The sequence below is a fragment of the Spea bombifrons genome, chromosome 2 (genome assembly GCF_027358695.1).
Source record: "Spea bombifrons isolate aSpeBom1 chromosome 2, aSpeBom1.2.pri, whole genome shotgun sequence".
In the NCBI taxonomy this organism is placed as follows: Eukaryota; Metazoa; Chordata; class Amphibia; order Anura; family Pelobatidae; genus Spea; species Spea bombifrons.
Genome location: NC_071088.1, coordinates 32,536,010 through 32,550,000, shown reverse-complemented (window position 1 = coordinate 32,550,000; position 13,991 = coordinate 32,536,010). Strand labels below are relative to the sequence as shown.

The 13,991-nt window shown below is 37.3% G+C and overlaps 1 protein-coding gene across 1 annotated transcript in view; it reads left to right on the top strand.

Moving 5' to 3' along the window:
* The window catches only part of ANOS1 (anosmin 1), a 72,717-nt gene that overhangs the window by 44,270 nt on the left and 14,456 nt on the right, over positions 1-13,991 (top strand). Inside the window, exons 5-8 of the mRNA XM_053457402.1 lie at positions 2,054-2,238; positions 7,056-7,185; positions 13,301-13,506; positions 13,601-13,739. Coding sequence (XP_053313377.1) covers positions 2,054-2,238; positions 7,056-7,185; positions 13,301-13,506; positions 13,601-13,739 — 660 coding nt within the window. The remainder of the gene's footprint in view (positions 1-2,053; positions 2,239-7,055; positions 7,186-13,300; positions 13,507-13,600; positions 13,740-13,991) is intronic.

Genomic DNA, 13,991 nt, shown 5'->3' with positions numbered 1-13,991 from the left:
ACAGTTAATCATAAGGTATAGGTAAATACCTGTGTTGGAAGCGCATTATTGGGCAGTTGGTATCCCTATAGAAATCCCGCTTAGCTAGTTGTTGCCGTCTACTATCTTGGATTTTTTTTTATCATTTACTTCAACACTTCTATATCCCTTGCCTTCAAATTAGGTGAATGTCCCTACATTGGTTTCTTTAGTAGACTTCTACCAACCTGCTGTCAGACTTCCTGAAGTTGTGCATTAAAGCACCTTCTTTTAGGAGCCGATGTAAATGTAGAAACATAGAAACAAAAATAGGAACCATTCGGCCCATCTAGTTCTGCCTATTTATCCTGAGGTACGGTCTCGGATTTTAATCACTCCTTGGGCTTGTCTCTGATTCAGGATAGCTTTAAGCTTATCCCATGCATGTTTAAATTCCGTCAATGTATTGTATAACGTAGTCTTGCATTACCATAACCGCCTGTTACATTCAGCCCTAATGAGTAGCTTAAAGACGAACTTCATTTAGTAGCCTTGCTAGGTTCCTGAAACATCTTAAACTACATGTAAAAATGCCAAATTTAACTATAATAACACATATAACAGACACAGTTATAACTACATTTTTTTTATTTTTTTGTTTTATTTCATATCCAAATATACAAGTTACTTTCCTATGTATATATAATGCATTTAAAATGTTAATCCAGACACCTGAGTTTTCAACATAAAAACCAAAGTATGTTTGAACGATTCCATCTGATTATCCTTGATTCAGGAACAAATTCGCTCACGCATGATAAAAGTAATTAATCATTTGCACAATAAAAACATACTCACAGATCATTGGGTCTGTGCATCTGGTTTCGGATTTAACGGTTTGCTGTTTTCCAGGAGTAAACTGAAATGCACTTGTACTTGCTCACCTCCCTGGTGCATCTGAAGTCCATCTGCTGACAATTACATACAGCAGATTGAGGTTGAGTTACTTAGTTCCAATCAAGTGTGTCCAATGGGCCCTAATTCCAAGCAGATTGGAACATTTCTTAACATGCAAATTGCTGAATTATTGTACATCATAATTAAGGACGGGTTTTAGAAAGCACAAATGCAAACTGACAGAGTCCATAACGCTCCCTACATAAAGTTAGAACTGATGAGTTTTGGACTGCGCTCTACTTGTTGTTCACAGTTAAAGGGACAGTCCACTCCCCAAACATTCTAACGAACAATGAATACAGTTGCTGAAGAATATGCTGCCTTTGTGCTCTGCGATTTCTTCCGATTTGCCTGAAAGCATCCAATAACAGTTAGGAAATCGGTTCTGTTGATATCAATGTGATCGCGTTCTGTGCCTTCAAATAGAGGTCTCACTAGACCCTCCTGGGAATTTCTGGGAGAGCCAGAGCTGAAGCCTATGTTTGTTCAAATACACCTCCTGCAAGGCAAGTAGCTTGGTTAGGGGGGGGGCAGGCTTCATCCAAAATGACGATACACCTTTTGTGAATTTGGACAAAAAGAAAAAAAATATTAGAAGGTGTCGCTCTGCCATCTTATATGATGGCTCAGAGGTCCCATGAAGATGTTTGCTAGGACCAAGTGTATTTCAAGAAAATAGTTAGAACTGAAAAATACAAATTGGTCGTTGGTGTATATTCACAACTGACTTGCTTTTTAAGAACATGAAGCTTAATTGAATTTGGAAAAAAGGGATATCACTATTATATATGAACATCTATACGTTAGATTAAGTAAGTTAGCCTTAAAACAACAAACCTTAAAAAGTATCATAAAATCGAGCAGTAGTCATTTGTTGACGGCAACAAATGACATGGGGAACGGATTAGCTACATATTTAGTAAATCATAATTTTGTGGGGCCATGATCACATGGATAATTTGACCGGCCAGAAAACAAGTCTTTCATGATGTACTTTTATTTCTAATGAGTCCTAATTATGAGTCCTAACTATTGAGCAAATTGGTTACAGGCTTTCGTGGCTTCTTTGTTTCTGTTTTGACATCTGCCCTATGTTACAAATGAGGTTATAATTGATATGATGTTCCATGTTTTCTAGGTGTTCCTTTGAAGCCCAGGAAAGAACTGATCTTCAGTGAGCTCCAGCCTGGAACGCTAGAGATAAAATGGTCTTCCAAATTTAATATTTCAGTGGAGCCAGTGATATATGTTGTGCAGAGGAGATGGAACTATGGGATTCACCCAAGTGAGGATGATGCAACTAGCTGGCAAACAATGGCACAGGTTAGTGTTTGCCTTTAAATCTGAAGATTGCATTTGAATGCAAGCGACATATAACATATACCCGCCCAACGTTTTAACTAAATCAGGACACCCCTGTTGAAAGAGGCGAGGGCAGGCCTCAGAAGTGGGTTGGGAAGCAGACATGGTGTCTCAAGGAGTTGCAACGAAGGTCTGTGCTGATCAGAGCATCTCCCCAACTGGCCCATATGCCCCAATGCCCACAAAAGCAGGACAACAGGGCAGCTACCTGGGATATGGGGACGGTGCTGAAACCAGGACTTTCCCAAGAAAGCCTGGACTGTTGTGAAGTATGTTATTGGCTGGGGCATCAAATGTCGTCATGACAAGGAAATGTCCTTGTGCTGAACGTTAACCAGGGGAGGGCTGGCAGCCTAAGGCCTGGGGGGCAAGTCAAGTGAAGTGGCTCCGCCCCCTCACACTCACCTTTCACCCCTCACGCTGCTCCCATCACTATGCGGCCATCAGACTGCTGGAAAACTTATCTAAACGGCCGCTGGGTGCTGATGCCACTGGGTGCTGATGCTACTTTAATCCCCCGGCCAAGCCCGCCCCTGACGTTAACCCCAGGCCATTAACCACTAACTACACACACTTTTTATACATAGGTTCATGGGTTGAACTGAGCCCCTAAATGTATGTGTTGTTATTAAACAGGTAGCTGCTGTATTTGCTGAGGGTTTTGAAGACAGACATTGTTTTGTCTATGTATTTGAAAATGGAAACGGTCTCTAATGCATAGCACTGTTCTTTAATCCCTGTTTCTTCACGCTGAAAATACATTAAGACATAAGTAACCTTTCTGTTGCTATAAAGTGCTAATCTATTTACTAAAAAGGAATCCACTGTCAAATATTGTGCTCAGCTAGTGTAACCAAAATGTTTATTTGCCAGGTAAAATAATCATTACCGGGAAATGCATTAGCTGTTTGAATGAAACATATTTGATTTTTGGGTTAACCTGACATGATGAATAAGTGATGACTTACTAAACGTGGCAAAGATTAATCTTTCATTTAGTACATCAGGCTCAGTAAGAGTTTGACTTTGTTTATGGTGTAAAATTATTACCACCTTTGGTTCTGAAATATGTACAGAGTAGATTTTAAATGCTACTTAAATGCCAAGCGTACATATTTATTTGATCAAACTGTACCAAATTTATCACAACTTTCAGCACCTTTTACTACTTAGCTCAAGAAAGTAATCTGTCAATAAATCACATAATGGATGAGAACTGTTATAGAAAAAATGTCACTTTTTGGAGGTTCCACCATGAACAGCTGGTGAATTTTTTCAATTTCTTAAAAAGATTTGTCTTAAGAAGTTTTCTTGTCTTAAGAAGTCACAATATGTTTAAGTTTCTTCTTGCTGAATACAATAAGATTTATGAAATTACATGTTTATGTCTAATTCAAAACATTAAAACTAATGAATATGGTTTGCTAAATATTTTCTTAATCCCTAAGATAACACTTTTACTATTATTATTATTATTATTATTGCAATAACTTAAAGTCTTAATGGTAAGTAGCTCTTATTAAATTACTTATTGGAGACCATGTTTATAGGGACTGTACCCCTTTCCGTATTTGCATTGATGACGGTGCTGTATTCTCATATTGTGGAGAGCTCTTTGGTCGGCTAATAAAGACTCTGAACCATAAAGTGCCACCAGCTTTAAGGGGTCTTCCTATAAATATGGCTTCCCACCACAAACAACAGATGCTTCATGATCTTCAGTCGATTCCATCAGCAGATTCTTTCAACACACAATGTAACGTAGATAGGTATTTTTTAGTAGCCATTTCTTTGGAAATCATCCCCATATCTGTAATTTATTTATAAATTCATACATTATACACATTTCTTGCGATTTTCAGTGATCCTTTCTTTCAAAAAGTAGAATAGTGCTAGTTTGTGTCATAATTTAAGTCTAAAACATATTGCCAGGATAGATGCAGTAAGATTATAGCCTAAAATACCTTTTTTTTTTTTAAAATGACAATTTTAAGTTGATATATATGTAGCCTTTGAAGTACAAATCTTATGGGAACCCACTTTTAATGTTATTTCCTTGCGATTTAATTGGTTGTTTCCCCGTTATAAGGTGTAACTGGTTTTACAGCCTGAAATAAGGCTAATTTTGATGCATGAAGCCGACTATAGGAAAGGAATTTTAAATGGGATTTATTGTACTAACTCATGCCACATCTGGCTGAGGGGTACAACAACATTTCTATTTCCATATATCTTTGTACATTTAGAAGACTACACAGTTTTTACATAGCCAATATTTCATTATAATGCCAAAACAAACTGCAAGAAAGGGGAGTTCTATTTTGAGGTTAAGGCACTAGTCTATGAAGTGGGAAATCTTGGCCCGTGATCAATATTAGTTCTGTGTGGCCCTTAAAAATCTTCCAACTCGCTGTATTACACAAAAAAAATTAAATCATTGCAGGCATTAACGTTATAGGGATTTATTGCGATTGCTGACAAGTACAAAATACTTAAATTAAAAAAAAAACATATATCGAAATATGCAAAAATTAAAATGTCAAACGTATTGTTACGGATTGTTATCTGCTACCGGGTCCTTGACAATTTCGGTGTGTCAGAAGTTATACCATAATTACAGGCAGTTATTCAGGCTGAATCAAATTTAACCCCTTAATGACAAAGCCCGTTCATGTACGGGCTCAAAATGCATTGTTTTCAATAGGTTTAGGGACCGCCCATTGTCCGTAAGGGGTTAATTTAAGTTTTGTGTATACCAATGTTTATTATGAATCATTAGAAAATGAAATAGAAGCATATACTGTTAAAAAACGACTCCCAGAATGACCCCACTAGTACGACAAATTGCAAACCTACACATAATGCACGGCTGTGTGTGACTTAGTTCTATGTCATTATGTTATACATTTTCGGGTATGAAATGACTAGCAGTTAATAGCAATGGAAAATGTACAAAAAAATTTTACAAAAATATAACATAAATGTGTGGGTTGCTCATTTTAGAATAGTTTGGGTTTTTGTTTCCCAAGTTTTCGTAGCCTCTTAATATGTAGCACATCAACTTTTTATATACTTTACATAGTTAAATTATGCTTTTGTGGATTCATTAATTTTTGAGCATTTTTATTTGAATTTTGATTTGTCTCAAAAATATCTGCTATGTAGAGGTTTCAACGTTTTCACCCCAGCATTTACATGATTTTTATGTTATAACCCAACGATAATAACATGATTATACATCGCTTTCCCTTATGCATGGAAAATAACAAAATATGATGTGAAAGATACATTCCTCTAAAACTTGTTATAATATTGCTTACAATCACTTTGTTAGGGAATCTCTATCTCCTATACCACGGTTCTTCCTCCCATAGGGTGGAATCTGATTGGCTGTGGAACCCTTATTAATGGTGTGATGAACAGAAGATAGATGACTTAGACAGAAAACAAATTAACCCCTTTAGGACAATGGGCGGTCCCTAAACCCATTGAAAACTATGCATTTTGAGCCCGTACATGTACGGGCTTTGTCATTAAGGGGTTAATATTACATATTTGCCATCGATCTTCTTTACACGAATTGCCGCTATGTTTAATACATTTATTTTTCTTCAGTTTAGTTATGCTACAGGTAGTAAAGGTCGCACACGTTCTTTAATGGCTATGGTAATTATTTGTTATATGTATTCTGGAATAGCATTTCCTTACACTTGAAGCATGTTTAAGCCCATATGCTGTATACATTTTTAACCCCTTAATGACAAAGCCTGTACATGTACGGGCTCAAAATGCATTGTTTTCAGTGGGTTTAGGGACCGCCCATTGTCCTTAAGGGGTTAATAAAGTGATGCGACATACTGTAATGTATGCCTCCTCTTACAGTTAATGAATCCCACGCCTTTGTATTAAGCATATGATGATTCTATATGTAGTAGGAGGGTCACACCTGGAAAGTTGTTGACTTGGAGTGTTCGCGTGTAGTGTAATGACGTGTGAAGATTTCCTTCTTTCCTGCTTTAATATCCTTTGCCATTACTTGTGAGGCCCAACAGATACATTAAACTAATAGGGTAACTGAATAGGCTTTTATAGTTAATCCATTGACTCTTAGTCAGTCCCATCCCTGACGCCAAACAAAACACATTGCGAGCAGTGATGTTTGGAAGGCAACGCTGAAATAATAAATGGAGGCCATTCTAATAATACTGCTCCATTTTATTCAGTGTAAGCTACTAACAAGGTATTCATGGAAACAAGTATTCAAATGTAAAAAGTAGAAATATATTTTGGCCATTCACTGTGTTTTTTGGGGTGCAGAGCTGCAATTATAAATATAATTTATTATTGTAAAAATGCAGTAGATTTACCAAAGAGGTGCACAAGTAAATATAATATAAGGCAAAGGGTAGTCACACCAAATACTGATTTTATTATTATTATTATTTTTCTGTTCACACACTTTTCATTTAGTTACGTAATAAAAAAAGAAATTAAACGGATAAGACCAGGTTGACCTATCTAGTCTAGCTGTTTTCCCTGCTGTAAAGACTCAAACCTATCATATCTATATATAGATATATACATCTCTGTACAGATATGTAGATATAGATATGTAGATGTAATTTAAATATGTATAATACACATGCGTACAATTTTCAAGTCATTGACTGCAGTGTGTAGTGTGACAAAAATTTTAAGCAGCAATTGTTATTTAAGCTGTTTCTTGTCACTGGCTTGAAATTGATCAGCGCCTTTTATTAATGTGTTTTTTTTTCCAGATGACAGAGGAAAGAGTACAGTTCTCTGATGTCAGGCCGAGCAGATGGTACCAGTTCAGAGTCGCTGCTGTTAATGTGCATGGAACCAGAGGATTTACGGCACCTAGTAAACACTTTCGGTCATCAAAAGGTTCGTAACATACAATAAGAACCTGCTCTACGTGATAGATCTAATTTCTGTTCATCTTATTCGTGATTTAAAGTCATGCTCAAAGTGTCCAATAAACAAAATGGGCATCGATATTCATTGTAATTGATGTGCCCATAACAAAAATGGCCGCTGCACATGCATGAACCGTCGTGTACAGACAGGGGCGCGCATCTTAGGTCTTACCGTATATCGAAATAGTGAGTGGACACTTAACAAGGTTGTTGTAACTGGGAAAGGCCTGTAACTTGCAGGAAGGTAGCCTCCTGTTTTGATGTGGCCTTTACCAATCTTTGAGATTCTAGTGGTCAATTAATCATAGTAGTAACATTTTAGAATTAAGCTATTTGGGGGATTGTCATGGAAACATGGATGCTTCATGCAGAAAATAGTTCCATGGAAAAGAGATGAAATTATATTTCCACCAAGTTTTCTTTGAGCGCCAGAGTTTATGCGTTTCCCTGGCCTGAAACAGAAAAGAAGAAAAGTCACCTTGAGCGATTCTTGGGCTAGATCATTGAAGACCTGTAAAATGATTGTAAAAGTTGTGTTACCGTAGTTACGTGATCTCAGATCCTTTCCCTCGCATTAGATGAGACACTAGACAGCATGTGCATTACTCTGTTACTTTTGTAATGTCATTGGCTCCCCCCAAAGAAGTAAGGCTACTTCAATCTTCAGTCTCCTGGCTGTTGTACTAAGAAGTGACAGTTAACCTTTTAATAACCGGTATTTCCAGTTCTAAACACTTGAGTCTAAATGTTATAAGTTGTAGATCGGGAGTGGCCTTTTCAAAATACATTTTTTTTTTCTGTAACTTAACAACATCTGACAGAAATGTTTACGTCTTGTTACGTGTACAGACGTAAGCGATGCAATCCTAACTATTCCTTTTTTTGTATTGTTACTCAATACAGTGTTTTCAGAGAACCTACCGCTACCCTCTTGTTCAAATACATAGCAACGCGAATGAATAGTAAACCCAGGTGTAGCCAGAGCTATTACACTCAAAGATTAACTTCCATTACAAAATAACTTATTTTTAGAATTGTAGCAACAGGAATTAAGTCAATTATGTCACTCTTAATTAGAATGTCATTCTTTATTATACAGTGTTCATCTAAAAGTCAAATACTGTCGCCGAAACATGAATAACAAAGCCCTATTAAGCTAGTGGAGTAAAGAGTCTTTTTATGAGATCTTTTTTTAAGGATCTAAAAATAAGTTCTCGTTTGCTTACTCTAAAAATGTCTGTTTCCAAGCTTAATTTATCTATTCATTCTGGGATATTTTTGCAACATTTGTTGAAGGTGTTTGCCCTGTGCGAAGGCTTAAGCATGTTTGGTAACAAAGATGTAACAAAGAAAACCAGTATTTTTCCATAGAAACAAAATCGGCAACATATTAGCTGAAAAAACAACACAAACGAATAATTCATAACACGGTATCAATCATGGTCCCAGGAAGCATTCAGACTAAGTCAGTTCAAATAAAAGCCAGGTCAAGTGGTAGCATAAATCACCTGTCCCCTTCCCATTATCTGGCCTCCAAGGAACCTAGTTAACAATTAAGTGCCAGCACAAAGCATGGAGCAATTATCAAGGATGTGTATCCACAAACCAGAGAGAAGCATTGCTTGCCCTTGATCATGTTGAATGTACAACGGAGCAGATGAAAACATAAAATCTGTTTGTTATGACATTCTGGCGCACATGACTTGTTGGCTTTGGAATCGTATATCTATAGGTTGCCACCTTGTGCGACAAAATAACAGCTTTTAAACATTTCGTTGTTTATCTTAAAGGGGGAGAGTCGTTATTTGCATATTTGCAATGTTTTGAATAAGAAGCATGTATTTAGTAACCAAACGGCAAGCAGTGATCCATATATCGTTAACCTGTTGCAGGTAATGTAAGCATAGTCCTCGGGGTGGGTTTGTTGGGCAGGTATGTATTATCAGCGTTGGTGTAGAGTTCACCAGTATGGTTAGCGCATGTCATACCCGACGTTGGCTGGTTTGGCTGCTGGATGGGCTGTTGTATACCTATAGTCCTTTGTTGCCAGATACCATGGGTGTGATTGTGGGCTGAGCGTTTTGGGGCATTACTGTGAACATTGGGGAGCTCACTCATATATTTGTCTTTTTTTACATTTCTTTGGCAACGGCCTTAAGATCACAGGTAAAATCTTTAGGCGGCAATAGAAAATTGGCTGAAAAGAGTTGTGCCATAAATATTTGTGCCTAACATAAATGTTTCATTGCTTCGATTTCCTCCCAGTTCACCTGGCAACGGGTAAATTCAGTGATTTCTTTGTATTCACATCAAATGTATTATTCTTTAAGTAGTTACATACGTAGAGCGTAGCTAATTATATCGAGTGCACTTGTTGTGTAACAGAACACTTTTCTGTAGCCAAATAATTGCATTTTTGTCATTTATTTAATTGCTGTCTGGACTTTGCTAATGTCTTTTACTTCCGGCATTGTTAGAATTATCCACTCACAATAGGAAATCCAACATGTTATTATAAACGTACCCTCGGGCAGCCAAAATGAATGTACTTATAGAAGCACAAAACCAGAGAAATTGATGGACAAGAACCATTCGGCCCATCTAGTCTGCCCATTATGTGCAAAGACACAAGCCTTAATTGGCCCATGGCCTCGTTTTAGATTGACCATAGGTATATGCTGATCACCTATATGTTTAAATTCCCTTACTGTATTAACCTCTACCACCACTGCTGGCAGAATGTTCCACTTATCTACCGCCCGCTTTCTCCCGATGTGGTGCCGTAGAATAGGTTGGTGCCTGCAGATAGGCATAATGTTGTATTTTTTTATGTTTTTTAACCCGTTTTAATGCTACCTTATATAAAAAAGAGTCTCTCTGCAATGTTCCATGATGTCTCTCTCTCTAATGAATGCACTCTGTTGATTCTGCGCCTTATGAAAGAAAAAAGAACACACATTGCATCTTTTTTTCAGACAAGTCCCATGCGGAAAGTGATTTCATGGTTATATTACCAAGTGTTGGGAAAATCAAAACAGACACCCACTCCCTTCCATAAAACTCCTTCTCTCTGCCTCTCGGGACTAATGATTTTCTAATGTTGAGCAGCTGGCTTTTGCGTGTCATTCCTTGGTCATTTTTAGAATCCTTCGGATATGCCTTTAATGTTTTAAAGTGGAGGAAACCTTGTCTGCTCTACAGCTTTAAGACTTCGAGGCAGAAGGTCAAAATGATAAAATATAAAAATATATAGCCCAAGGTATTAAATAAATAACCTCCAAGGTATTAGGACATGTTTTATATTTTAGAGAATTAACCATTTGTTTGATGTTGTATTGTACAGTGCTATGGAATATGATGGAACTAATAGAAAAAAAATATATAATAATATACACTAATATAAATACATACTAGGCATTTTAAATTATATGGTATAATATTTGTAAGCTTGTATGGCTTCTCAGTGTTTTAAAAAGTAAACTGCAATTCTAAAATTCTTGGTTTAAGCCCCCCTATGTGACAGAATGCTTCGAAATCCGATGGCACTAATAATGATAGAAGTGAGAAAATGACATATTTTCTGTAGTCTGTTATTTAAACGTGTTTTATGCTGGTTCTTTAAATATTTAATATGCATTGTAATTGGGATCTTATTTTAGAACAATGCATACTGAGCAAAAGAAGAATGTGTCCAGAAGTAGAATTTGCATTAATGTACTCACAAACAACACGTATATTCATAGCTAGCCTGTAGGGTATGGAAGTGTAGAATGGCACAAGATGCAGTGCCTGATGGGGAGTCAGCTCACTATTAGGTGCTGGAAGCCTAAGCAGAATTCAATAGAACATGTGCATTATTGAGTTTTGATTAAAGGGCTAGTCATGCAATGGTTTTCCAACAATCTGTGTATTTGCAGGCAGGAAGAATGGGTGTTCGGTTGCTTACTGACAGCTTGTCTGCACCTTTTCATCCATGCCTGGGGCCTGTTATTCCACCAACACAGAGCAGCCCTCTATATACAGTTGTGCCCTTTCATGCCATCAACTAGGATGTCAAGAGCAGTAAAGCAAACCTCCCAACAGTTCGGATTTTTCACATCTTCCCAGATAGCTGCCCCATCATCCTACTTTTGTAGGCAGTGGGGATCAAGGGCCAGTTGAGGAGTTCCTCTGATATAGATTGACTGACTCACAAAGTGGCCACGTGAGAGCTGCATGGAGGCCTGTGTTGCAAAAAGCAAAGACCTCCATGTGGTTCTCTCATGGCCACTTTGTGGCACTCTACTGCTGAGTGCTGGAAGGTGGCTCTGCTCATAAGACAAACAGGTGATCACATTGCTGAGCCTGCTTAGGGACTGTCCAAGTCCCTTCCGATTTGGACCTCTGAAATGTTGGGAGTATGGCAACGGGGAGAGGCCAAGTAGGGCACAGTAATGTGTGGGGGTAACTGTATTCTTTCATTCATGCCAATAAGTTAAAAACCCCAATTTTCCTAACAATAGCTGAAAAACATTTGGTGTTCCCTGTAGACAGTATATGTAGAATATACAGTCTCCCATTTCACTAGTAACCACACTAGTAAATAAATATTCCATGTATTGTGTCAGTGGATCCAGATTTTAGTGACAGTAGGATAGTCTGTGCTAATGCAAGGTAATGAATATGTTGCATAGACATTATGCCTATAACAGGTCATATTTTTACCTGCGTAAATTGTTGGCTATAAAAATAAAGGATAATAACTATACTCTCAGTAAATGTATGTATATATTAGAGGGAAGAAGGGGACTCTCTTTTAGGGCAAGTACGACCAGGCCCAAAGTGTCAGGAGGAGGCTGTGTTGGGGTCTCGGGAAAGCTTGCCCCGACCCTTATTATGTTTAAAGTCTTTAGACATTAGTGTTTCAACTGACATGATGAGATGTATTAATCTAGATGAATCACAGTAATTTGTTGTCCTGAAATAGAACGTTCAGGTGAACAAATTAAATTCACATGTTCGACAGAAATAATAGTTACTTTTCTTGCCTTTTCATTGTTACAATGAATCTTTTTTTTGTATCACATCTGTTCTACAAAGAATTTCCACGGCTCTTCGTTTCATTGTGATAATGGAAGATTACCTTTCGAAAAAGAAAAGATTCTCCACTTATTATGTTGATTATTTGACTAAAGCACTGAGCGTGGAAATGTATTAAATAGCTAATTTAGCACTGCAAAAACATCCAGGTGCATGTCGAAGTGAAAGAATGCCTGACCTCATTTTTTTAAAGGCTTTCAAGTTTTGCTCTTTTTGTTCTCAAGCTTTAAGTGACGCTCCACTTGACCTGCTATTTTTGTACTCCTATATCGCTCATGTGAAATACATTTCTGTGACTTTATTGTGACATGCGCCAAATTGAGCAGTTAGTCATGAATTGTTGTGATAGTCCTCATGAAACTACGAAAACCTCCTAACTTATCTATGATTAAGGCTTACCTCCTATCTGAGATGTAACGTTAAGCACAAAATATTCCCTGGTTACACACAATGCTCTCAAGGGGAAATGTCTACTACATATTATAGAAGTATATGTGTCTTTCTAGCTATCCATACTGGCCAAGCTCTGCTCATAACGTTTTTTTTTACTTATTTTTGGTGTATAATGTACTGGTACTATATGACCCTTAGAACCCGGGGATGTAAAACTAGCCAACACCCACCAACACATACTAATTTCTATTATTGGAACCACACGCAATGGCACAATTATTGATCCTTCTATGAATAACACTACCTGTTATGAGACCTAAAACCTCAGTGGTTGGCCAAATCTTACGTTATTGAAAGCTTTATGCCTAATCCATAAATGCTTACATTCCTGCATCTGAAATGTCACCAACTCCACCACATGTCCATTTGGCCATCCTTCTTGATATCTCTCTACAACAGTTGAGATTCAACCACCATAAAAATATTGCTGTGTTTTGTACCAGCAAGGATATAGGAGAGGCAAGTTATCCAGTACAATGCTTCCAGAAGTTGTCATAACTTCACGACTGTAACATTTTGTTTATAAAAGTTATATATGATCTTTTTTATAGATCCTTCAGCGCCCCCAGCACCAACCAACCTCAAGCTGGCCAACACTACAGTAATCGGTGACGGTAGTGTGACAGCACGAATTACATGGGATCTCCCGGAGGAGCCTGATATTCCTGTACATCATTATAAAGTGTTTTGGAGTTGGACAGCCAACAGCAAATCAGTCGTTCCAGCTAAGAAAAAGAGGAGAAAGACAACCGAAGGGGTAAAATACCTGTTTCCTTATATGCTTTTTTTTCCACAATTGTCTTAGTTTTGTACCAGTGTCTTACTATGTTTTTTTTTTTATAAAATTTCAGTCTCAGAACTATGTGATTTTGGAAGGGCTTCAACCAAACAGCAACTATATGGTAGAGATACAAGCAATAACATACTGGGGACAAGTGCGCCTGAAAAGTGCCAAGGTTTCTCTATCCTTTTCTTCTGGGTCATCAAGCAGTAAGTGATTTTAATATAATATAATGCTGATTAGATGTCAAGAATTTGTGCTGACGTGTGTGTGTGTGTGTATATATATATATATATATATATATATATATATATATATATATATATATATATATATACATATATATATATACATAGTGTCTGTGTGTGTGAGCTACAATAGCTTTGGTTTAAAATTATCGTTATCTATTTGATAGGAAATTGGGTTGGAGCTGTGGTAGAAGATGTTTAAGCTAAAGTCCG